The sequence below is a fragment of the Nannospalax galili genome, unplaced genomic scaffold (assembly GCF_000622305.1).
Source record: "Nannospalax galili isolate Female #2095 unplaced genomic scaffold, S.galili_v1.0 scaffold627, whole genome shotgun sequence".
Classification (NCBI taxonomy): domain Eukaryota; kingdom Metazoa; phylum Chordata; class Mammalia; order Rodentia; family Spalacidae; genus Nannospalax; species Nannospalax galili.
In genome coordinates this window covers 866,981-893,730 of record NW_008355786.1, presented here as the reverse complement: position 1 = coordinate 893,730, position 26,750 = coordinate 866,981, and the positions used below count along the sequence as shown (strand labels likewise).

The 26,750-nt window shown below is 44.3% G+C and overlaps 1 protein-coding gene across 1 annotated transcript in view; it reads left to right on the top strand.

The window, feature by feature from the left end:
* The first annotated feature begins 376 nt into the window (after positions 1-376).
* The window catches only part of Arnt2 (aryl hydrocarbon receptor nuclear translocator 2), a 175,434-nt gene continuing 149,060 nt past the window's right edge, over positions 377-26,750 (top strand). Inside the window, exon 1 of the mRNA XM_008853403.2 lies at positions 377-587. Within this exon, the coding sequence (XP_008851625.1) occupies positions 557-587 (31 nt within the window). The 5' untranslated portion in view covers positions 377-556. The remainder of the gene's footprint in view (positions 588-26,750) is intronic.

The window sequence follows — 26,750 nt, the reverse complement described above, 5'->3', positions numbered from 1 at the left end:
GAGCCGCGAGCCCGCGAGCCCAGCGGCGCGGCCCTGGCATGCTAAGTGGCAGCACTGGGGTGTCTTTGTTTCTGAGGCCGGCTGTCTTCAGCATCCAAATGGGTCGCTCGCTCTGTCGCTAGGGCACAGCGCCCCTCAGCGATGCGTCCCGGACACCCGGGGCCCGCAGCGAGCGCGGAGATGGGGTGCGCGGAACCCCCAGCCGGGACAGCACAGGCACCTGCATGGGCCCGAGGGGGTCCCCGGCCCGCAGCCCCAAGTCTCGCGGTGCTACGGCTCGGACCCGGGAGCAGCGGGCCGGGCGCTCCCCACCGCGCCACAAAGGCTGAACCGGGAGGGGGAGGCCGGGGGAGGGAGGAGCCGGGCGCGCGCGGAGGAGCGGGGAGCGCGCGGGGCGCGGGGAGCAGCGCGGGCAGGAGCGCCAGGCGCTCGGAGAGCGCGGGAGCGCGGGGAGCACCGCCCGCACCGTCCTTTGTGTGGCGCGGCCGCGGCTGCGCTGGCCCGCGTCGGGTCCCCGTCCCCGCCTCCGCTCGGCGCGCCGGTCCCTCCCGGCAAGATGGCAACCCCAGCTGCCGTCAACCCTCCCGGTGAGTAGCGGCCCCGTCGCAGGCCCAACCCAGCCGGCCGCATCGGACGCCCGCGGGGCGCGGAGCCAGGCAGCCTGGGAATGGGGAGCGGCCGCCACCCGGCGGGGGCAGCATCAGCATCCGCGCACGCCGCGGCATCCTCCTTCCCAAACCGTGCCCAACCTCGTCCCACCGGCCCGGTCACTGCTGCCCGTGATGCTAAGCTGGCCGGCTGGCTCCAGAACCAGAGGGGCTGACGGGTGCAAGGTGTCACGCCGACCGAGGGAAAAGTTTGGAGCTGGGATTCAACAGGGCAGAACTCCCGGGATTCACCCCTGCCGGCCCCGCCTCCCCTGCGCTGGTCCTCCTCGCAGGTTACACCTGGCCACTGTGTTTCCCAGTCCTTCTTGGACACGAAAAGCCCACATGGTAATAAGGTAGCGGGGAGCAGGCTGTCTGTGGGGCTGGCGGCCCCCAGAGTGCTGCCTGTGACCATGGTGCTCATGCAGGCAGTTTCGAAAAATGGAAGGAGTTCATGAGCGAGTGGGAGTGTTGGCTTGTTGTGGACCTGTAGCAGGAGAACCCCATTGTCGCTGATAAAGTTCTGTGGTGCGCTGCAAAGGTGTGAGTATGGGGCATGGGACTGCTGCCAAGTTTTAGGTCTTCTACTGACTGCCGTGGGCCTGGAGGGTGCTAGGGAGGTCGCTGTGGATTGAGGCAGGGACAGTCACAGAGCCCAGCCCTCAGGAAAGTCCCAGTGGAGGAATCATGTGTTGGGGTGTAGACCCATTGGTTGTTCATTAGGATGAACAACCACAGTGCTTAGAAGAATATTATCAGAGTTAGGAATGAAAGATCCCCTCATCCAAGTTGGTCAGGGAAGGCTTGGAGCATTGGACATTTTCGCTGGATGAGTGTGCAGATGGAGGCTGAGAAGCATTGCAGGCAAAAGTCATGTATTCATGATGGGCATGCTCTAAGCTGGGCTGGAGGCCAGTGAGTGAGGTGTCAGAGAACAGAGAGCATTGAATTGCACTCATGTGGCTAGGTTTAAAGGGCCTTGAACCTTAAGGACTATGGAATTTCTCTTTCCATATAAGAGAGGGTCTTTAGTGGCACTGAACAGAGAAACCACTTATCGTTGGTTTCCTGAAAGGTTAATTTGTCATGCATGTCCAGGTAACATAGAAGATAGCAAGACTAGAGAGCGGGAGGCTTCACTGAAAGCAGGCAGGTGTTGGCGAGGTCAGACTTCACAGCAGTGGTTTGAATAAAGGGGAAAGAAAGTGCCAGTAGGCAGGTAGAGTTCAGATCTGGCCCTGGTTAGACTTGGGGTAAGAGCAGATGAAACTGAGGAGACACAGAGGCAGGTGCCATGGGGCCATGGAAGTGAAGAGGCTGGTAATTCCAAAGAAGGTTCATTAACAGAATCAGAGTCCTAGAAGAGCAGGTGTGGAGTCCCTGTCTGGAACACTGAGTAGGAAGATGACTGGCTTGAAAACAAGGCTGTGCCAGTTTATTTACAGCTGAAGTAATTCAACCTTTTCAGCTACTTAGAAATCAACAGAAAAATAGTAACTTTAACTGTAATGAGATTAGAAAAAGCAAAGGAAATTAAATGAAGGTAATAGTTCAGAATAGGCTTATATTGGGAAAAAGAATAAACTCTGGTGATTTACATAATCCATCTACCATTACATCACTGTTGAAAACGATTTTGTTTGTCACCTTGATCTGTGTGCTATGTGAAATAGATATGGGTTAGTCAGCCAGTGTGCTACCGGGAGGGCCATGAGACTTGGTTGGAAGATGCGTTGTCAGTCACCACCTGGTCAGCTTGACAGACAGCCAAGTCCAAGTCTTTTCTCAGTCGACAGACAGAGATACCAGAGACTTTGAGTTTAGCGAGAATTTCTCAAGCGATTGCCTATTCATTTCTTTAACTGGTGACCTGTGATGGCATGCAGGTCTGTGGGGATGTCTTGGTTTGGCCTCTTGTGAGCCATCAGCTTCTTTGAGGATGAGGATTTAGACTCAAGGTATATGGCTAAGCACTTGAACCAATGAGAGAGATTTCAGGTTGTATGGGAGATTTACAACAAAAAGAAGTGTGGCACCTGGCTGGGCTACCCACTCTCATGAGCAGAAGTCACGCAGCATTTCTTTGGACTCCTACCTCCACCTCACCCTAGATGTTGCTTTGCACAGAATGAGCTCTTGGTAAACACAGCTAGATGGACTGAGAAGCACAGAATTTATTTCTGTTGCTGATCTGCACTCAGGGTACCATGGCCACCTCTCATACTCACCTGTTTGCTCCTTTATTCCCCAGCTGTCCACTGCACTCCAGCAGCACTTTTGCAAAGATACTATGCTGTGATACAGTGGTAGCATTCTGGGGCTTCAGTTATGGTGGATGAAGATGTGTCTTCTCACCTCATGTTATTCAATTGATATGATCCGGCTTCAGACTCTGATCCTCCTAGGTCTCCTGTTTCAGATTTAGGTTAGAATTCTAGCAGTTACCCTAAGGGTTGAGAGGTCTGGAGGAGGGAGGAAGGAACTGGCGGTATTTCTATTGCCCTTGACACCTTGCTACTTGTAGGTCAATTCCACTCCTTACTGATCCTGTACTGTTGTATTGGCTGAATTTTCTCTGTTGTTTTTGAGCAGGGATGATGCACTCATCCCCTGGAATAGAGAAGAGAGTTCTAGAGAGAGTTTTAGAGAGAAAGAGAGAGTTCTAGATTGAGAAAGACCATCTTTTTGAATGATATTTAAGCATTTCTAATTTTTATAGAAAATTTCAGGCATGCATTAGCCACAAGCATTAGAGGGTGTCTGCTACTGACATGGCGCAGTTTAAAAGAGGCTTTTACCCAGAGCTGTGGTTCCATCTTAATCTTTTGTAATTTCAGCACAAAGAAGTTAGGTTCACACTCATTCAGAGCAGTCATTAGAGTAATACATTACTCAGACATTCTCTGAAATGAGTTTTGAAGAGTAATTAATAAGACTTGTGATGGTTAATCTTGATTCTTAACCTGACAGGGTTAGAATCACTTGAAAGGAGATCCACCTCCCAGCATATCTGTGAGGATATATCTAGAGAGGTGTAACTGAGGAGGGAAAACCTACTCTGAATGTGGGCAATGCCATCCTGTGCACCAGGGTCCCAAGCTTAATAAAAAGGAGGAAGGGAGCTGAGGACCAGCATTTATCTTGCTCTGCTTCCTAACTGAAGATCAGTGTGATCAGCTGCCACATGCTTGTGCCCCAGTATTTCCCCCATCATAATGGGCTGTATCCACCTAACCTATGAGGCAAAATAAAACTTTTAACAGTGCTTTGGTCAGGTATTCTGTCACAGCAACTAGAAGAGTAGTTAATATAGCTTGCATATTTTAAAGGAATGGAAAGGTATGTTTTAAGAGATTTGGAAGTCCACTTTTTTCTGGAATCAAGTATTACAACCTCCCCTCTTTGGCATTTTAATTTGGAATTGATTATAGAGAACAGGAAGATTGTCTGAGCATGTTACTCTAAATGGAAGGGCATTTGGAATGATTCCATAATCTTGAATATCTTTGGTGTGTCAAGCACTCTGGAAGATGCAGAGTAATGAGGAAGAATGTCTCTTTAGGGAGTTTGGAGACTCATAGAGATGTATAAGTTGACTAACCTTATTTTTAAAAAGGCAGAATAAGGATTATAGAGCTGGGCCAATGGGTGAGAGTGTGCTTGCTGTGCAAGCATGAAGACCCGAGTTGAAATCTCCAGTAACCGTGTAAAAAGACAGGCATGGTCATGCATGCCTGTAACCCCAATGCTGTTGTGGGGTGGGGAGGCAAGAGAATTGCTGGAGTTTGCTGAATGCTAACCCAGCTTCAAATTTAGTGAGAGACTCTGTCTCATGGGAATAAGGTGGAGGGTGATAGTACAGGACACCCAATGTCCTCCTCTGACCTCTGTGCACATGTATGGGGGTACACACCACACACATACAAGACACATACATACTCACACACACATAACACACACACAACAAAAAAATTAAAATTGTAAAAACCAGTGGAATAAAATGAATGTTGACTAGGTGTATACATGTCATAATGGGGACCCACAGGTAGTCTAATAGGGGGATGGCTTCCGAAACTGGGCTTTTTGAAGAGGGACACGTTGACCTATGGAGAGTTAAATTTTAAAATTTTATTTATTTTTATTTTATTTGTATGAGTGTTTTACCTGCAAGTATGTAAGTGTACCTGTAAGTGCAGTATCCTTGAAGGCCAGAGAAGGCATCAGATCCCCTGGAACTGGAGTCACAATGGTTGCTAGCCACCATGTGGGTACTGGAAACCAAACCCTGGTCCTCTGCAAGAGCAGCTAGTGTTGTTAGCCACTGAGCCATCTGTCCAGCCCCAACAGAGAATTTTAGAAGGACCCTTTTGAGCTGGTGTTGGGGATGGCGGGGTGGACAGACTTGTGGATGTGTGGGGATCATTAAGTGGTGGTCTCTTTAGTGCTTTTGGGGATCACCAGGGCACATGAGAAGGTGAGGTGGACTTAAAGCTTTTGAGAGATGCACACTGTGCTTGTAAGCTGTCCGCCTCAAGTAGCATTGGAACAATGAAATAACTATGATAATAAATGTGTCAATGCTGTGAAGGAATGATACCCTGAGAGAAAATAAGCAACGGGCCTGATTAGATTAGAGGGTTGGTCAAAGCCCATGAAGGCAGTTGAAAATCTGTGTAAAGAGCTGACTTTTACAAAAAATTTTGTTTATTACAAATTCTAGACAGGGAACCAGAAAAAAGTCAGAACAGGGCAAATTTCAAATGTTTATATCAGAGTCCATTGGGATTTCTTGACAAGAGTTTCCAAAAGCATCCCTCTATTGGGTTCTTCCTCATTTTTCTTTTGTCTGCCAAGGCTGGATTCGAGAGTGATGGACTCAGGGTTTATTTTCAAGCACTTTGATAGCTATTGGAGTGGTTAGAATCAATGTTGGTTCCCTCTCAAAGGCTTTTAGATAGGGGGAGAAAACAAATTTAGCTATCATTTTAGAATAATGGGTTATCTCCCACTAAATAGGGGGAGAAAACAAATTTATCCATCATGTTAGAACAATAGCTGGTTGTCTCCCTTAGCTACAGGTGGGCACTACAGTATTGTAGACCAAGATGTGAAGTCTTAACATCTGAGCAGCACTTTCTGCTTAGGAACAAAATCATCAATGAGAAATAATTGTCTAAACATTTTACATGGACTTAAGCCTAATGTCTGGGAAGTGTAATCCCTTGAACTCTTAAAGAAATATACTGATCACTTTAATCTTTGGTTATGCTTTCCTTTTGGGTGTTTAAGACCATATAGTTGGCCCAAATAAGCCAATTTATATTTACTCTTCCGGTTGTTGGAGGATCTGTTCCTTAGGGGTCACATGGGCTTGGGAGGAGCCCCTGGCTCCTTTCTTTTACCAGTTCCATTTATGTGAAGATAAGTCAAAGGTCCCACTCAGCTGTGGCTGGCTTTACTTGGAAGCATGGAGGAAATGTTTCTTCTGAGTTGACCCTCCTCTTTGTAGACTGGACACTTATTCAAGTCCATCTTGTGGTGTCTTCACGGCCTCCTTGATCAAGAGGACAGGTGACTCACCACAGTTATTATTTTTATTTATGTGTGTGAGTGTATTACCTGCATGTATGTAAGTGCACCTTTGTGCAGTTCCCACGTAGAACAGAAGGTGGCTTCAGATCCCCTGGAACTGGAGTTACAGATGGTTGTTAGCTGCCATGTGGGTGCTGGGAATTGAACCTGGGTCCTCTGCAAGAGCAGCCAGTGCTCTTAACCACTGAGCTCTCTGTCCAGCTGGATGAGCTGACCTTTAAGTCAGGCTCTGAACAATGGAAGGAGGAGTGGAGAAGCATGCCTTTACTTCCAGGCCCCTGTGGTGAGGAAGAGCCTGGCAGGTTGGAGCCCCTAGAAAGGGCAGCATGGCTAGAAAATGGCGAGCAAAGCAAAGGAAGAGAGAGAGACTGGAGGTGGGTAGAGGCAGACCTTGGAAGACCTGGCTCTTGAGTTGAGGTTCTGATGTAATTCTAAAAGTAATACAAAGTTGTTAAAAGGTATTGAGCGTGGAGAGGCATGGTCTGGTGAGCTCATTCAGGTGCTCACCCTGGCTGTTGTGGGAGAGCAGGTTGAAGGGAGCTGCCAGAAGCCAATCAGAGGGTTCAGAGTTGGAGGTGAGATAGATGTATATAGGGCAAAGATACTATGTTGAATAACTCTGGGCCCTAGTCACATCCCTGTCCTTCTTTGCAGCTGACCAGGGCATGTCCTGTTTAGAGTGGAGTCGTTCTGACTTTATGTAAAGCGTTGGGGGATGAGGTGAAGGGTGAGTCCTAGGCTTCAGTCCTAAGAACTGAGTGGATGAGATGCTGGGGGACAGCAAAATGCAGGTGACCACTGGGGCATCCTGGAGGCTTCAGGATGGGACACTTGTATAGGGAGGGTCAGTGGAGTTATGGAGGAGGCCCGGACATCTGGCTAGAGATATAACAGAGATGTTAGGCAGCCTATCACCAGGTCCCTCAGTGCTTCCCTCAGGTAAGTGAGGTCACAGAATGCAGAGCATTTTGACTGAATACCTTAGTTCCAAAACAGTGCTTCCGCTCACTGCTTTATTGCTTGTCTTACCGAGCTGCAGTATAACACAAGGTCATAGGGAGACAGTTTCTGCCTATTTTCCAGAACCACTTATTCACTCATTTCCTCTATGCATATGATCTCAGACTTGTGCTGGTGTGTAATATAAACAAGGATGTCCTGTAGTTGGACGTTCTAGAGGAATGTGCTTTGTGGCAAGGCCGTGAGGTTTCCCCAACAGAACTCTGAGAGCCTGTTGGGCTGGTAGTTAGATTCCACTTGAGACTTTTCGTTTCAAGGATAAATGTCATTTCCCATTTCTCATCAGGCTCCTTCCAGCTGCTGAAGTAAGGAACACCTCAGCATCCTTTCTTCACTCCCTCCCTTCCACACCCGACCATTTTCCTATCCCAGTTCTATCCCCTCAGGCCTCAGTGTGAACTCTTGCTACATTAGGGAGACCTTTATCTAGGTAAAGTGTCCCAGCAGTGGCCCCATCCAGAGCACTGCTAAGTGCTCTCCCTCACCTGGAATTAAATGGATTGTGTGGTTGGGTGAGGGGGTGCCATGTCCCTGGCCTGACTGGAAGCCCAGAATGGCAGGAAGAGCCCTTGTCCACTTAGTAAATCTCCTGCTGTATTGCCTCCCAGCTGCTCTAGAAACAGCCCAATCAGAAAAAGACTGCCTGGGTTCCCCACGCTGGAACCTCCTGCCTGTTAACATTTTGGCATTTTTGTGACTGTGCCTGAAAGGTGGCCAGGTGTTAGTGGATAGACATCAGAGGAAATTGTCTTATAGTTTCACATGTGGTGAAACTATATGCCTGCCTTGAAGAAAAGAAAGCATCCGCCTTGTACATGTGGGTCTTTGAGATGTGTACTTTATGCTCTGACTTTTTTCTGGCAACTTGATTTCAGTGTGAACATCCTATCAAGATAATCCCTACCCCAACCAGTTCCACTAGACTTTATATAATAAGGCAAGAAATCTTGCAGCTCACAAAACATACAGTTCTCCCCAGGAGGAGGGGAGGCTGGCAGCTGGAGTGGAAGGACCCTTGGAAAGCCCTCCTGTGGTCCTCTTGGAGACGACTCTCTCCTGGTGGCTTCTCCTGGCTGGTTTGGAGTTGCCCTGACCCACAGGGTGTCAGGACCCAGGTAGCAGCCAGGGCCAGGCTGGACGCATTGCCTCTACAGCTGGTGCTGAGGCTTTGCAAATGAGTGCAGCCCTGTGGCTGCCGAGAGACTGTCTGACCACCTTTCATACACATTCACAAAAATGCCAAAATGTTAACAGGCAGGCGGTTCCAGCTTGGGGAACCCAGGCAGCCTTTACCTGCTTGGGCTGTGTTTCTAGAGCAGCTGAAGCCCAACTCCTAACTCTTCAGAGGTGTGATCTGCTTTCTTCATCTTAACTACTTACTTTTCCCTGAATGTGGTAAAAATACAGGTAGATATAAAAATTTGGAAAATACACAGGAGCACAAACACAGTGTCACCAGCCACAACTGCTAGATCATATACTCCTAGGGCTTAGAGAGCCAGAGTGAGATTTCTTGCCCTTACTGCCTATGCTTTGTGACCTAGACAGCATGTTTGAACCATAAATGATATGGATTCAGGAGGTATTAATAACAGGATGACTTGCTTGATTTTTGTTTAAGATCCCTGCTTGCCTTCTACAGTGGGTCTCAGCTGTGGACAGGACTGGACACCTGCCTATTTGTCTCTCCAGGCATGAGTAGCAGAAGGAAGGACTGGAAGGCAGGATGGCCTGGAGGAATCAGGATGCCATGCCCAGGGTGGGAGCATCAGGGAGGGTGGCCTGAGCTGAGACCAAACACTCTGGGTACATCTAGGAGCTTCTCAGGGACATTAACTGTGGATCTTAGCTGGGCAAGCGAAGTGGGGCCAAAGAAGAGGGTGTTCCTCGTGATTTTAGATACTCAGTGGGACTCTTTGGGACCCACTTTATCCAGCAGAGCCTCTCGGGCCTGGTGAGTCAGGCAATTTCCTGCCTGTTTTTACCTTAAACTTCAAATTGCTCTGATTGTCACCTGATTGAAGGGAGGCCAGAGAAGGGGTGTAATTGCCCTGTGTAAGACGCTGAGGCATGCATGCAGTAGATTTTTTAAATTGCTGTGATGAAATATCTAACAGGAAGCATTTGTTTTGGCTTACAGTTTGACAGAGTTCAATCCATCATGTCAGGGAAGACACGGCTTCAGGAGTGGAAGGCTGCCTGCTCATATCTGGGTAGATTGGGAAGGAGAGATTGGATGCAGGTGCTCAGCTGGCTTTTTCCTTTTTCCCTTTTTATTCAGTCAGCGACCCCAGCCCGTGGGATGGTTCCACCCACATTCATGGATGGGACTTCTCCAGTTAATCCCCCCCAAAGGGTCTTTACAGATATACTATAGGCGTACTTCACTAATGCCCTAGATGTTTCTTTTTTATTTAATTTAAAACATTGTATTATAATTGTGTGTGTGTGTGTGTGTGTGTGTGTGTGTGTGTGCAGGCACACCCATTCCATAAAAGGTCAGAGAACAACTTTGTGGAATTGGTCTCTCCTTCTACCTGTATGTGGGTTCCTGGGATGGAATTCAGGACACTGAGGTTACATAGTAAGTACTTTTACCCAATGAACCATCTCACTGGCCCACCCTAGGTGTTTCTTAATTGAATCAATTGACAAAATTAACCACAAGAAGGAGTGTAGTTCCATACTTTGAGGAAAACAGCAGGAAGCCTAAAGTTAATTTATGTCCTCAGTATTTAATATTCATAGTTATACAAAACGTATTATTTTATTCTTGGATATTCCTCTGAGTCAGTTAGAAACATGGACCCAGGGGCTACAGGTGTGTTCACTGGGTACATCTCAGCTGTGGACATTTGCAAGGCCTAGAGACATTTCTGGTTGTAACAGCTCCTGGGTTGGGGTGATAAAGTATCTGTGGTTGAAGCCAGGATGTTATTTAACACGCTCTAGGGCACAGGGTGACCACTTCATACAGAATTTTCCAGCCTCATTCACCATTAGAGCTGAGGTTGATAAGCTCTGACCTACAGCGGTAAAACTTGTCATGAGCCTCTGAACAGTGACAACTAGAAAAGGAACCTAGGTTCCATCAGGGTGTGTGATCCATAAAGGAGCTTTCTATGAAATGTGTTTAGAAAACATGACAACTTTGAAAGCAAGGTGATGCCTCCCCAGCCCTTGTTTTAAAATAGAGTTTTGCTTTGTGGCCCAAGCTGGCTTTGGATTCTCAATCTTTCTACCTCGGCCTCCTGAGTGCTACAATTACAGGTGTGCACAACCATTCCTCGTTTACAATAATACTTTTGGGATAGTTATGAATCCATCATGGAAGTTAATTTAAATATGAAACAACAGAAGTGCAAGAAGTTTTCTTCTCGTTTTTAGAACAGCATTGTTGATTCTATCGCATCAGCAGTTTGAAATGAGGCATAGTCTGGAATCATTTGCCATAATTTGATATGCTTGATGGATTCCAAGTCCCCCAAAGAATAAAATGAATGAATGTGATCAAGGATCACAGCTGTGTTCTTGTGTTCTCTGTTTTTTTTTTTTTTTTTCTTTTTTAAGCATTTCACACCAGAAAACTTCCAATTCAGTTCAGCCAGCCTCCCTGAATACGCCCCTCTTTTCTGAGTAGAGGGCACTGTGCTGGGAGCTAGGCAAATGAAAGATGCTGCTGAAACAGGCTGGCTGCACGTGGTATGTATTCAGCCAGTCCCTATAGCAAGCAGCCTTGGGACAGGTTTATGCAAATTTATTCAAATGATGACTGTCCATGGTGAGCAGAGATGTGGACCCTCTCCACTCTTTCCTGCAGGCAAAGGAAGAAAGTTAAGGGAATGGCTTAGAGGTCTGCAGCACTGCCCTGACCAGAGTGTTTGTCTTTTCCTAGTCAACATTTTGAAGGGCAGGTCTGTTTCCAGCTGCCTGCTGGGTCTGTGGGGTCCCACAGACTGCAAAGCCCATGTCTCTACTCCCGTTGGTCTCTGTGGCTGCTAATGACACCACACTTCATTCATTGGCTGAGGCCAGACAGTAATTATTTTAATTGCCTATCCACCTAATTAAACAAATATGAACTGAATGCCAACTATGTACTCACAGTGGTGTGCAAACCCAGGCGTGGCTTCTGCTTTCACGGAGCTTTACTGTGTGACTGGTGGTTGGCCATTTATTAAGTGGTCTCATGCACGGGACATCATTAAAAAAGGTATGTTGAGAGAAGAGGGCCTTTGTTTCCTAATGTATGAGGAAGCCATTGAAGTGCATGCACAGGGATGAGTGGTACCCAGAGGTGCTTTTGAAAAGATCTCTGTGCAACTGAGTGAGGGGCATGCTTGGTGGTCACAGGTAGGTCAGGTGAGGAGATCTGCTGGCAGGTCCCCTTACCAGGCCTGGGCTAGGTAATAGTGGACATGGAAAGAGGTGATGGAGTCTCAAGATATTTTGGAGGTGAAACCAATTGAAGAGAGGATGGGAGAGGAAAGAGCACGCAGCAAGCTCCTTGTTCAGCCATCAGGTGGGTGAGTGGCACATCATTTTCTCCCTATTGACCTTGTGGAGGTGTAGGGTGTGGCTTGATAGAGGCTTGGGAGAAATCTCAAGTTTGAGTCATCTTGAGTTCAGAAGTGGATTTGTCAAAAACTACCCTCTGTAGGCTGAACTTGACTTTTTCTTTTGTTTCTTTTCCCTTCCTTCCCTCCCTTGCTTCCTTTCTGCCTGATGTATAATTGGTGCATAATGAATGTCTATTGGATGAATGAATGAATTTGGGGGATCTCCAAGTTCCCCAAGTTCCAAACCAATGAAGAGAAAATGTTTTTGTTTGCGATGACTTCATGCCCACAGACACACAGAAAAGTTTCAGGATGGTGCAGAGAGCCTTTGTCTGTTGCTCACATCCCCATCTGCTGGTGTTGATGGCTTATGAGTTTCTGCACCACTTGAGAACAAACAGCAGGCAGGATGCACTTTGTAACTCTGAGAACTTCAGTATGTCCTAAGGATGACATTCTCCCACCATCCGTGGCCCTAGTGAGAAAGCTGTCATGAACCTAACAGTGTTGTATCATATTCATAGTCTGACAATTAGTCCTCATCACACAATTATTTTCTGACTTAATCCAGGATTACAAACCCCATTAAGTTATGATGTTTCCTTTAATTCTGCAAGTATGGTTATTTTGAGGAATGGCTTTCAACTGACTTTGCCCAATATTTCTTCACAATTACAGTGGGGTTGTGCGCTCTCTCTCTCTCTCTCTCTCTCTCTCTCTCTCTGTCTCTGTCTCTGTCTCTGTTTCTCTCTCTTCTCTCTTCAAATTTTAAGTGTTAAATAAAGGAACAGCACACAACTCACTCAACTGCTGTTGTATCACAAGGTTATTTTTGACACTCTTTGAGTGACAACATCAAGGTCATAGGGAGACCAGGCTAAGGAAAGGTGACCTCTTGGGCACTACTCACCATAAGTAGAAATATGCTTTGTAGAGTACAGGTGTCGGGGCATTTTAACCTAAGACTATAGGGTTAACACTTCTCTAAACTAAATATCAATTTCATTTGATAAACAGAATATTATGAGTTAACTATGCCAAGATTACCATATCTTTAATAAAGTCAACAGAGAGCTGAAGGGTTTAATTATCAACTTTCCTGACATACCATTTGAAAGGCCTTTCAGGTAAGCTGTTGCTCCTGTGGAAAACCTGAAACATGCTGTGATTAACAATGGGATCGTCAGGAAGCAGTAATTATCCTGGGATCTGTCCCATTCTTGGGTGCTGGTGCATATCCAAGTTTAGATGAGTATTTGTGTCTATTTTGGAAACTTAATTCCCTACTTCCTTTAATTTTTTCTTAGAAGCAAGTTCATGTTTTACTCTGCTTCATATAAAAAAAAAATCCAATTTGGGATATAATTTGCCTGGAGAAATTTGCTGAGCTTTCCATTCTTGGAATTTTGCTCTCTTTCCCTCTTTTAATACTCCTCCTTCCCTCTTTCTTCCCCCCTTCTTCCAACCAGACCCCACCCCCAGCTGTAGTTTGTCCACCTTTATGTTGAAGGGTTGGCCCCAGACTGTGGTGCTGCTGGGAAGTGGTGGAACCTTTAGGAGGTGGAAGGAAGGTCATTGGGGCATGTCCTTGAGGGGATACTGGAGCCTCTGCTGTTTCTGGTCTCTCTCTGCTTCATGTCTGTAATAAAGTAAGCAACTCTGCTCTACTACTGGCTCTCTGCTATGGAGCAGCCTTGGAAGCCTTTCCTCCTTAAGTTGATTTTCTCAAGTAGTTTGTCACAGTGATGGAAGTACAGTTGTGTTGAAGATTACAGAGTTTGATTTTCCAGTGTTTGTGTTGCTCCTCCCAGTGCTGTCACAGCGGCATGGCACATGACGTGGATTGGAATCAGAACCAAAAGAGCTATTGCTGAGAGGGGCTCCCTGGTGACGTAAGAAGCATGGCCTTTCCTTGACACTCTGGGGCTGCTGGGCATGTGCAGATCACCAGCTGACCCTCTCTGAGCACTCTTCCTCTATGCTCATTGCAGGGAGATCCTCAGGGCCCTACTTCTGCTGTCCCCAGGGTGCTGGTCCAGATCTGTGGTGTTCTGGTATCCCCTCCTCACTTCTCCCTGTGCCTGTAAGGACACACAATCATGGCCCAAGGATGCTTTGCCTTCCTACTCCCCCTGCATGCTCTGGATACCTACTATGTATGAATCCTCTGTGGATAGTCCAGGGCTGTACCTGGCATGAAGTAGCCCCTGCAGGCACTTGTGTCCCATCTCCTTCCACCTCTTCACCTGGCCCTCTCTGCTGAGTCTTGGCTGGGTTCTGTGTAACACTAGGAGTTAGGACAAGTGCCTTTTTGTTCAGGTTTGTTCACGTTTATCATTCTTATAGTCAATACATTTATTATTAATATATAATAATAAATATACTTATTAGCGATCTGCCCTTTGTTAATCCCAGCCTGTGGTGCTGAGTGTGTACACTGATCACCAAGCAAAGCTCAGTCCCTGCCTTTAAGTCTTGACATTCTAGAAGCAGTGTCTTCCCCTCATCCTCCACAAGAATGTTCAGCACTGGAGATGAGCCCTTTTCTGTACAGAACCTGGGGTGTGATGTTCATATATCAGGGATTCACAAGCCTGACCATACTCAGAAGTGCCAAAAAGGTTAGTTCAACATAAAGGACTGCTCCACTTCCAAGGTCCTGAGTCAGTAGGGTGGGGCTGGGGGTTGCAATAGATTTGACTTTCTGACATGTTTCTATGCGCTGTTGCAGCTGGTGGTGGTGGTGACAGTGGCAGTGGTGGTCCAGAAAGCACACTTCAGGTCCTCACAGGAAAGGGTCATGCTAAGCCAGTGCTATGCTCTCAGCCAATGGACTCATTCCCTTGGTTCAGAGCTTCTGTGTTCCTGACCTCAGCAGATTCTGTGGTGGTCAGGTGCAGATGAGAAAATGGAGACGTGGCTAGGGAACTGAGACTTGGAACCTGTTCACCTGATCCAAAGTGTTCCCTCTTGCTGCTGTCACACTGACTTTCCCTGAACAAGGTGAGGGCAGAAAGGAAGTGGGTTTAACTAATGAATGGTACTGAGAAGATATGAGTACAGGAATCAGCCCTTTATCTGGCAGCAGGAAAGGGTAGGAAGGGTCAGCTCTCAGGGCTAGCCTTGACTGTGACTGAGTGTCCATGGGCCTGCCCTGTGCTCAGAGACACCTGCACCTTTACTCCCTGGGCTTCCGTTTGCTCAGCTACACCCTGAAGGATTGGTCACAAAAGCACCTCTGATATGGGAAAGTTCAGGGAGTAAAAGCTGAATAGTCAAGGTCCTGATTCTCAGGGAATCTTAGGGTATTTGGGGAGATAAGTGTAATGATTATCTGTCTGTGGGTAAGCGGGGTGGCTCTAGAGGGCAGGCATGCTTTGCTGTGCAATCTCCAGTGTAAGACTTTCACCAGTGATCTTAGGATGAGAGATGGAGTAAGAGCCCAGAAGAAGTTAATGAAGAGTGTCTATGTGGAGAGCCTGGAGCTACAGGGGACTGGCAGCCGAGATGCATGATGCCCCCACACCCTCCTCCAGTCAACCATCTACCTGTTTCTTTGAGTCTCCCAATTCTGTCATCTCACACCACAGACCATGTTTTGGATCTGTCTTTAGAGTTCTTCTATTATATTCTCTTTTTGGTTAAAAGATGTTCTTATGAGCATATGATTATACATTATGAACATAGGAAAAGATAATGTATTTATATTCATGCCAATAAAAATGGTGTGCCTCTGTCCTGAGAGTCGGTGAGATGTGGTGGGGAGAACAAAACCATTTCTGGGGTGGAACCCCATTTCTGCCACTTGGGTAAGTAATTTCACCTTTCTGGGCCTCATTTTCTGTCTGTATTGTAATAGAAAAAGAAAAATAATATGGTTTTTCCTCATGAAGAATCCACATGTTGGAGGACTGCTGTAAGAATGCAACGTGACAAACACATAATGCATGTAGAGCAGTGCCTGGCACTGAGCAAGGATTGAGCAAATGTGTGCTGCCCTTTATCATCAGGTAGCAGGAAATGCGTACTTGGATTGTTTTCCAATTGCAGATTCCTAATCACCTAAAGGGAAGAGAAAGAAAAACACTCATTGACCAGGCTGATATTCAGTCATCTGGCTAGAATTTTATTTTTCTCATGAAAGTGAACAACAACACCCTGGTTGTCAGCTGTCCTTGGCACAACTGGACAGAGCTGAGCCTTCATTCTCCAGGTCACCAATCTGGGGATGTCCTTGGGGGAGCAGCCTTGTCAGGGGTAGCCTTGGGTAGGTGACCTGCTGTGTGCTCCATGCTGATGATTTAGGGTAAGGAGTCAGTCACTCATGGATATTTAGTTACATTTTGACAACATTCACAGTTATATGGTTAGAGACTTTCCTCCATTTGCTCAGGTGAAGACCTGCAGATCCCAGACTTTTGACAGACTTCACCCACTCCTTGACTCACCCTCTACTGGAGAACATTGGAGGCTCCTGGATCAGGTGTCTTGCTCTTCTGCAGTTGACTTTCTCATTTTGCTGAGTCTGTTGTAGATGCTGCCCAAGAAGACCTGGGCCTTTGCCTGTTTGGTAGTGTCTCTATTTTGCCCCTACTCTTGCCGGGTTGGTAAGTGGTTCTGGAATGCCAGATTTCCGACTGGTGGCTATGGCATGTTCAAGGATACTTCTCTCTGCTGCCTTGTAGCATCTGTGCTACTGATGAAGGTTAGGGCTAGTGGTTGCTCTTCCCTCTGAGGTGACTCCGCCACTGAACCCCAGGACTTTAGGTCCAGGGTCTGCTGTCTGTCCTTTACTGTGTACTCATTGGCATGGTCAGTCTAGAAACTCTGACTTTCAGGTTGAATAATGAAAAATAAATTCCTGTTCTCTTTTTAGAATTCTATTAACTGGAATCCTGGCTTGATCTCCATCTTTTGTCTTCTCTCATTTTTCTATTCTAGCTCCTTGATCACTTCTGGGAGATTTTAGGTTTTTAAGACTCCCCTACCTCTCTGCTCAGGGGCCAGCTCACTGGCATTCGAAATTAGAATTCTTTTCCTGTCATTAATGGGGTGCTGGGAAGGACAGATGAAGTCACGTGTTCATTCTGTTATTTTCAACTGAAAAAGGTGACTTTTAAAAGAATCACTTAGATAAGTTTTTCCTTTAAAAAACATGTTCACTAGTTGGATGGAACAATAAAAGCCATCTGTGCCGTTAGGTGCTACTGTTTATATCTTGAAAGAAGTGATCCAAATTAAAGATGGAAGGGTTGGTAGTGGTATGTCAAGCCAACGCAAATGCAAGGAAAGCTATGGTCACAGTATTAAACTGGCAAAAATAAATCACCATAAAATGTATCCTATAACACAAACAAGGTTATCTTATCCTATTATTCATTGGTTTTGAACAACATTGAACCTCTGATGTAATGTCTGGTGTTGGGGAGTGCAAACCCCATCTTACTGAATCATTTCCTCCATCAAATTAAACCACCTAACTAACCTCTTCCAGCTTGGAACTTTGAGCATCCAGTCTCATCATTTATTTTGGGGAAAGTGCACCTTTTCCCTAGGGTAATTCATGCCACCTTGGGCCTTACACAGCTTAGAAAAATTAGGTACAAGCCTCTGGTCTTTAGTTAAGGCTGGTTGTCATTTAATCTAAGTGGATTGTCAAGAAATTATAACAATAAAAAATAAACAAATCTAGTAAACCAATGACATATTAAGTCCTAAGCACAGATGAGTAGAAAATTGATGATTTAGAAATAGTGGAGGAAATTTCAGAGGACCTGAGGGTTATAGCTTAATTGGAAGAGTGGCTACCTAGGATGCTCACAATCCTGGATTTAATCCCTAGCACCACATAAACTAGGCCAGCTGCATGTCTGTAACCCTAGCACTTAAGAGCTAGAGTCAGGAGGATCAGAAGGTCAGGGTCATCTCTGGCTACATAGAGTTCAAAGCCAGCCTGGGATATAGGAGACTCTGTCAGATGGTAGGTAGGTAGGTAGGTAGGTAGGTGATGATAGATAGATAGATAGATAGATAGATAGATAGATAGATAGATAGATAGATAAAAAGAAATAATAGAGAATTCAGCACAGTGACAGAATTGGAAATTACGGAAGACAATGCTTCAGATAATTGCAGTGTCCTCGTAGCTCGGTTCTGCTCTAGGACTTATCCAAATAACAATGGGCAGAAGGCGTTTCTACACTCATAGGCTTAGCTGTACTAAGTTCCTTACTTTCTATCATAACTTAGCTCTGTTGACGTGATATGGTGCAGTAGGGGTTTCTGTGTCAACACTGGGGAATATTGGAGCCATAGGAGGCAGATACCAGAAGAATATCTGGTTCCTCTTGCAGAAAAGCACCATTGAATATATATCTCAGCTGAGCTATACCATGATATAAATGAGAAATAAACTTTTATTGAATTATAAAAAGAGTAACAGACAAAGAGATGAGACCTCCTTACATAGAGTTCTCATCAAAGAAAGTGAGAACAGGGCAAGAAACATTTGAAGAGGCTGGTAATTTTCTAGAACCAAAGAGTCATTCAGCTTTAGTTCATGTGATGTTTAGTTTTCATTGTCAACTTTACATAGCCTAGAATAACCTGGGAAGAGAGCCTGGATGAAGGATTGTCTACGTCAGGTTAGCCTGTGGGCATGTCTGTGGGACTTTGTCTTATTTAGGTTAGTTAATGTCAGAAGACCCAGCCCACTTTGGGTGGCACCGCTCCTAGGCAGGGGATCTGGAACTCTGTGGGAGTAGAGAAACCAAACTGAGCAGCAAGCAAGCGCCATGTAATCATTTGTTTCTCTCTGTTCTTGACTGTGGATGTGATGTGATGAGCTGTTTGAAGTTCCTGTCTTGACTTCGCCACAATGATGGACTGTAACCTGGAATTGTGAGCTGAAACAAACCCCTTTCTTCCCTAAGGGTATTTTTGTCACAGCAACAGAAATGAAATGAAAACATTTAGACTCAGGAGCTATAACAAATCTTAAGCAAGATAAATAAAAGGCATCTGAACCAGCAAATACTAAAACTAGCAAATACTAAAGACAGAGAATCTTGAGAGTGGTAACAACAGGTGGGAATGGGTTAGACTGATAAACAATTTCACAACAGTGATAAGCCAGAAGACAGTAGAATACTTTCTACACACTTGTTGAAAACAATTGTAAACCTAGAATTCTGTATTTAGATATTGTTTTTGTTTTGCTTTCCTGTGCTTAGGTAAAAAGTTCAGGGCCTTCCACTTGCTAGCCAAGTATTCTACCACTGGGCTAAATTTCTAAGCCCTATACTTTGACAGTTTATCTTTTAGGAATGACAGAGAAATGAAAACATTTTCATAAAGTTAAATTGAGAGAATTGGAGGTCCTATTAAAGGAATTTCAAAAGGATCTACTTGTATAGAAGATGAGATGTAATCTCATTGGGAATTCTCAGACACAGAGAAGAGTGATTGGCAAAGAAAACAACGAACACAATAATAGAAACAGATGTGCTTTGACCATCAATAACAACATCATATGCTGTATGGGATGGCCAGAGGACAATCTGTGTGGTTCAAGACTACTGACCTTTTGCTATAGTGTTCACGATACTATTTCTAGATTAATAGTTAGTGCATATAATAACCTCCAAGTTGGTAGGACAACAAATAATAGAGACATCTGTAACACCTTCCCCTCAATGAAATAGTAACAACTCAAATAAAAAGAAAAAGTTGGGCAAATAGGCAGCAAAAAAGAAGCTGTAGAACTAAATCTGTATATACAAATAATTCTTACAAGTGGGTTGAATTTTATGCATGAGGAAACAAAATGTCATATTAAAGACAGACCCAATTGTGGTCAATAAGAGACATTTAAAATACAATTTGGATTCAATTATGACTTCAGTTGTATAGATAAAATTTTGTAAGGAGGAAGTGTATATATGTAAAACAGAGGAAGAGAAACCCAAGTGGAACACTTTTTTAAAAATACAGAAACAGACAATTCAAAAAGTAATAAAAAGTAATCTCATAAAACCACATTTAGATTCATTAATAATATGAAATAGAAGTTGAAACACATGTACTTTTGCTGGTCATCTTGGCAATGATTGAACAGCATGATAATCTTAGGCCACTTGCAAAGTCTGCTTGTTTCCTGTTGGTGGGACTGTAAATCAATGCCCCATTTATGGTGGTGGTGAAGTGTATAAATTGTGAGTCAGTAATTCAAGTGTGCTCATTGGTTTTAAGAAAGTAATCAAAATTACAAACAATGCCAAGAAGAAACTATCTTGCAGTGTTGTTTATAAAGACAAAAGGACTCTAAGTGTCCAACAACGACAAAACAAAACCACAATGGTTTATATATACACTATTTTTTTTCGAGACAGGAACTTGGTATGTTGTTCCAGCTGGTCTTGAACTCCTGTGCTGGTTAACCACCTGCCTCAGCTTCCTGAGTAGCTGAGATTACAGTCTTGTGCCACTTCATGTGGCTTGTACATACGATGTATTTTAATAGCTTACCAATTAAAGTGATATGGTTTTATTTTTATTTGTAGTAACTTTTTAAAAGTAAATAATAGATGGTAATCTTAATTGTATTATAATTTCTATATTATTTGCATTTATATATGTGTGGAAAAATTGTACTTTTACTTTGTGTGTGTGTGTATGTGTGTGTGTATTTTGTGTGGTGTGTGCTTGTCAATGTGTGCACATGTGACTGTCAGAGATTGATGTTGGGTCTCTGCCTCTATCATACTCCATTTTATTTGAGATAGGGTCTCCCACTGAGCTTTGAGATTGCCTTTTTGGCTAGACTAGCCGATGACACCTTTCCCCGCAACCCCTGTGATTCTCTTGACTCCATTGCAACCCTCTCATGCTGGCTTATACATGTGAGCCAGCATGCCTGGCTTCTTATGTGAATTGTGAAGATCTGACCTTGGGTCCTCAGGCTTGTGCAGCAAGCACTTTACCCACTGAGTCATCTCCCCCAGCCTTGTAAAGTACTAAGTGTTTAACATCCTGTTTATTTATGTTTCCTAGCTTTTTTTGGTCCTGTAGTTTATAATAAAGTATAAAAAATTTAAAGAGAATATATTTCTAGATTATATGTTGTATTTTGTGTTGTGTTCCTTAAAGTATTGTCTATTAATTTATAAGTATGTTGGTTTGCATACATTCACTTGGTTGTGTGTGACTTCACACGTGCTACTCATCCTCTTACTTTTGACTTCCTTATCTGTAAAACATGAATGATGGCCCCTACCTCACAGAAGCATTGTGTGTCAATGAGATGTATGTGACTGTTTCATTTAGCACCTCAGAGGACATGGCAGGAAATGCCAGCTGTTACTATCATCACCACCATCCTGGACCTGAGGACTGTTTAAAAGCAGTTAAACAGTGACTTAAGATGATCTGAGCAGTGACCACATAGAGGAATAAAAATGGAAACTGTATTTCCCACTACTAAGAACACCTTCTAATGCTGAGAACACTTATGTCATCATGAGTCACACCATCACTTAGGTCAGATGCCTTTTTTAATGACAATTGAGCTAAATACACATACATGTTTTATTTAAACTGCAGACAAATCTTCTAATGTTGAGCTATATAAGCAGTGGTCCCCTTACCCACAGCTTTGCCTTCTGTAGCTTCATCTACTCAGGGTCAATGAGGTCTGAAAACATTAAGTTAAATTTTCCAGAAATAAACAATTAATATTTTAGTTAAATTTTATCACAGTATGCTGTTGTAATTGCTCTGTTTTTACTAATAATTATTGCTTATTTCTTACTGTGCCTAATTTATAAGTTAAACTTTACCATAGGAATATGTAGGAAAAAATAGTATGTTTGTTACTAAAAGTTATGCTAAGATCTAAAATATTAGTGAGGTGACTAATTTCTATCCATATTAGTAGTGAGATTCTTCTGAAGGTATGGTGGAAGTGCTTGATATTTTATTGACTGTGAGTATGTGAGAAAGGAGAGAGAGAGAGAGGAGAGAGAGAGAGAGAGAGAGAGAGAGAGAGAGAGAGTGAGCTTTTTAAATTTAACATTGAGAGAGAGAGGGCAGGAGAGAGAGAGAGAGAGAGAGAGAGAGAGAGAGAGAGAGAGAGAGAGATCAGGGTAATAAGGTTATTTTCCAGAATTCTTTCATCTTTAAAAGACATTTCAAACCAGATTTAGTTAGCCAAGCTTGGTGCTTCGACGTCCTAAAGAGCTGCCGATGTGCCTGAGGTACTTCTCTTCTTCGGAGCCCCTCAGCCCACCTGCCTCATGCTGGTTTTATTCTCTAGCAGGTCCCACTCAAGGTGGTGGCCCAGTTATGTCTCATCATTGGGAAATCCAGCAGAAGTGCTGGATGGGATGGCTACCTAATGTGGATCAGTTTCTGGTCAACAGACGCTCTCTCTGAGTGGACAGATGTGAGCATATTCTGAGGTGCTCTCCTAGGAGCAGACTTACTGGAGTCACATGGACCAAGAATGAGAGAGAGGACATACTTCCCATGAGGATCTCTGTGCTGTCACCAGAAGGGAAGAAGAGACAGGACAGGCAGTATGATGTAGTCTACCCCGGTTGGTAAGGGGTTTTTTGTGTGTCAAAGGTTTTGGCTACTTTGGTTGGCACATTACTCTCACAGTTTTATTTATTGAGGAGACAGCCTCTGTGAAGATTATTCTTCACTGTCAACCCACCTGTATTTAGAATCACCATAGAAACAGACCTCTGAGGTGCCTCTGAGGGGACTTCCAGAGAGATTTAGCTACAAATGGAGGGCTCATTCTGGATGTGGGCAGCAACATTCCGTGGGATGGGCTCCTGGACTGAATTAAAAAGGGGCAAGTGAGCTGAGCAGCGGCATTCATCTCTCTCTGCTTCCTGACTGTGGACACAATGTGAACAGCTGCTTCATGCTCCTGCCACCGCAGCTAGAGTGGATCTGGCCAACATACCTTCCTCACCATGATGGACTGTTACCCTCAAACTGAGTCAAAATAAGCCCTTCTCTTTGAGTTTCTTTTTTCAATTATTTTGTCATAACAACAAGAAAAGTAACAAATACAGCCTCATATGTGCTCTGAGACTTGGTGCTTTGGTGGGATGGTGATGTGGACGCCACAGTCTGAGCTGAGGGCTCTCATCAATGAGATCACTTCTTGTGGGAAGTGTCCTCTTCTCTGAGCACCCTCATAGACCAGCTGTGGCAGTGGCATTGCCCATGTCCCACTTGGTTTTATTATGGTGTCCTGTCTCAAACAGCAGGGTGAGATTTTACATGCTGGTGGAAGCCAAAGTGATTATCTTAGTACTGCTGTGCTGCCTCTGGGATTGTCCCATTAATTGAGTGATCTTTTTTGTTTGTTTATTGACAAAACAACTATTACTGCTTTTTTTTTTCCAAAACAGCCCTAAAAAATCAAATAAACAAACAAAGAATGGATTTCTAATTTGTCTCACAAATGAGGCCTCCAGAAATCATTGAAACCCAGGGTCTGTGTTTTGAAGATGGTAAAGTAGAATTGTTAGTATCTGTGGTTGTTCCTGAGAATCTGGCATAAGTTTGCTACAGTTCCTTGTACAAAAATAAACCTATTTTGTAGCAAAAATGAGTTAAAGGATTATGTAAGATGTCCAACAAGTTATTAAAATAAAAATATATCCCATCAGTTATTTTGCAACATAACTTAGGCTCCTGGACCATATCCAGATGCCTGTGCTTGAGCCTTGGCACACTGACTTTTTGGTTTGTGTGACTGAAATCTGTTCTGTACAGCCCGTTACATTTCAGAAACACACACCCAAGAATGTTTGTCCTTCTCAGGAGCCCAGAGTTCTGTGTGGTCTTTGACTTTGGAAGCATAGAGTTGGCTTGCTGTTTTTGCCAGCAGCTCCCCACGTGGCTGTGCTGTCACTGAAAACCTGAACAATGTGTTTCTCTTCCTTTTTCCTTCATGATGACGAATTCTTCAGGAGCATATCACTGTGGGACAGCCTCTGAGTGCCCAGCTCATAATATACTCCGTTTGCAATTCTGGGGTCTATCCACAGTGCTCAATTGCATGAAATACTTGCTAGAATTGGACATTTAGAACACAAGAAAACACTATTAATTGGGTATATGGATAAAGAGAAAAGAGAAGTGAGACTGGTTGCCTGCCTCTTTCGAGGGTCAGAGCAGAAGATACTTGAAGCCTGTGTTCCTATGGTCAGCATTGGTTTTGTCTTGTCTGCTTTTTTTTTTTTTTTTTTTTGGTCTTTTTGAGACAAAGTCTCCTTGTAGCCATAGCTGGCCTGGATTCGCTAATGGAGACCAGGTTGGCCTCGAACTCATAGAGATCTGCCTGCCTCTGCCTCCCAAGTGGGATTAAAGGCGTGTGCCACTACACCTGGCTTGTCTTGTCTATTTTGAGCACAGCTGGAGAGGTACTGTTGGATTTTAGAGTGTTGACATTTGTTTCATTTTGTGTAACTTTTTTTTTTGTAGTACTGGAAATAGGACCCAGGACCTCTTGCATGCTAGGCAAGCACTCTACCTCTACCGTGGCCTATTCCCTCAGCTCTAGGGTTTTGTCTTAAAAGGATAAATATAACAGCGGACACAGGGGCTATAGCGACTATCAGAATACACAGCAAGATGCAACTTCTCAAGTGCCCCTTTCTACAAAGGCTACTATGTTGGGAAGGTAGGGACCTATGGACTAGGAGTGTTGAATAAACAGGTCATCACCTTGCATTGAATGCTTTTTACTGGGGTTTATGAACAAGAATGATGATTTTGTTGTTGACTTTATTATATTATTTTTAGAGATATATACTTCACAAATTAAGCACATCCTTCTTGTGGACCAGTGTATCATTCAGATCAGATGGCCATGACAGACTGTCATAGATGGGGTGACTAAAACCATAGATATTTATTTTCTCTCAGGTTGGTGGTTGAGAAGTCCAGGATCAAGATGTCAGTCAATTCAGGCTCTCCTCGTGGCTTATGCAGCTGCCTTCTTGCTGCGTCCTCTCATGGCAGAGATGGGGGAAAGCCAGGTCTCTGGTATGTTCTATCATAAGGACACTAATCCCATTATGAGGCCATGACCTCATCAGTACTTGGTCACCCCCAAAAGGCCCTTTTCCAAATGTATCATACTGTATCCATTTTGGGGGATACAGTTCGGTCTACAGCACCAGCAAAGGTTATTTTTGCTAGATTGTATTGTAGTGACTCATCTTTGAAGTCAGTGATAAGGACACTGACTTGGAGGGAGAAGCAACAAGGCAGTGAGTGGCAGGTGTGCTGATTGGAGAGGCTAGGCCTCTACTGTGGCCCCTAGTCCTGCTGAGGCTTAAGCAACTGTGTCTTGTGTTTCTCATCTGCCTTTATGAAGACATTTAAAATTTGTTAGTTCATAGCTCTAATTACTTCTGTATTGGACTGTCCTCAGTTTTGAGCATGAGGACTTGGCGTGGTCTCAGATACAAGATGGGTGCCCAGAAATCCTCAGTAGAAGGAAAGCAGGGAATTTTGAGCCTCTAGACATAAAAGAAGTGAAGATCAGCTGAAGGGGTATATAAGCTGGGATGCTAGACTGTTTAGGGTGGAATTAATTGACCTTAACTTTAGAACAGGGTGTGGAGTTAGCTGGGAGACTTCTAGGGACTTGCAGAGTTGTGATGATTCTTAGGAAGATGCATCATTTGCACTGACATTGTAGTCATGATAGATCTTTAGGATACACTGTGGCCTGATGTTACTCTGGCCTTGCTTGGTATGCTATAGGGACATGCAACTCTTTAGGTTATGGAACAAGCCTTTTACATGTAGGCAGCCACACCCTTAGAATGGTCTCAGTTACTGTCTGTCCTGACAATCTGACCTTCCTCTTAGATCTGGCTTCTGAAGGAACACAGCCTACATCTAGCCTTGCTAGTTGTTTTCTTGACTTCAGTGCATAAGGGCTCTGCCTTGTTGGTCTTGACAGCGTCCAGGGGAGTCTTACCTTTGGATTGTGCTTGCCTGTGGGTTAGTAAGTTCCTTAAACACTACTATGTTTATATAGCAAGAACTGTGCTTGTTGAACAACTCAGGGGAACATTCCCTATGGGTCAGAGGGACACACTGTCTAGCTTTTCCCATTCCTGAGTGGCAAGAAATACAAAATTCACCTTAAAGTACATAAAAGTTTATTTGTAGCCAAATAAGAGTGACCATGGTTTGGGAATTTACCCTAAGTTCCATGTTCTAATGTAGTAACAGTTTTATGAAGTTTGTTTTTTATCATAACAGAACAAAGAAAACAAAAAAATCAAGACACTTTTCAAATACATTGGTGGAAGCATCAGGTGGGCAGATGGCAGAAAGTAGAGCGAGGTCTCTGCTATAGGTCTCAGATGCTGCTGACATTCTTAGTATTTGGATTGGTGAACATTAGTGGTCTATGAATACCAAAAGGTTTTACCTAAATTCACAAGAATGTTAGAGCAGACACAGAGGTGGGCAAAGAATACTTACTAAGGGGGCTAAAGACAGCCTAAGATATTCTGAACCTGCAACATTCCAACCTTCTCACAGTCACTACTGAAGTTCTAGTCAGTTGATAGTCTTATGGAAAGTTCAGTGTAAAGTATGATTCCTTTTTGGGAACTTTCATACACAGCTCACAGGCCAGAGGGGCCCCTGAAACAGCATCATACTCACCTGTATCCTGACATTCTACCCTTGTTAACGATGTTGTGAGCATCATCTCATAAGGCACAGTGTAAGATGTGATGTATAATCTACAGACAGAAGGAGTCAGACTAGTTACGTGGCTCCCTAGGTGGGCCAGCAAGGAATTGGACATGGTTCCATCAGTCTGTGTTCTTAATCAGTGTCACACTGAATTTCACACAGTGCCTATGCAGGAACTTAGAACCCC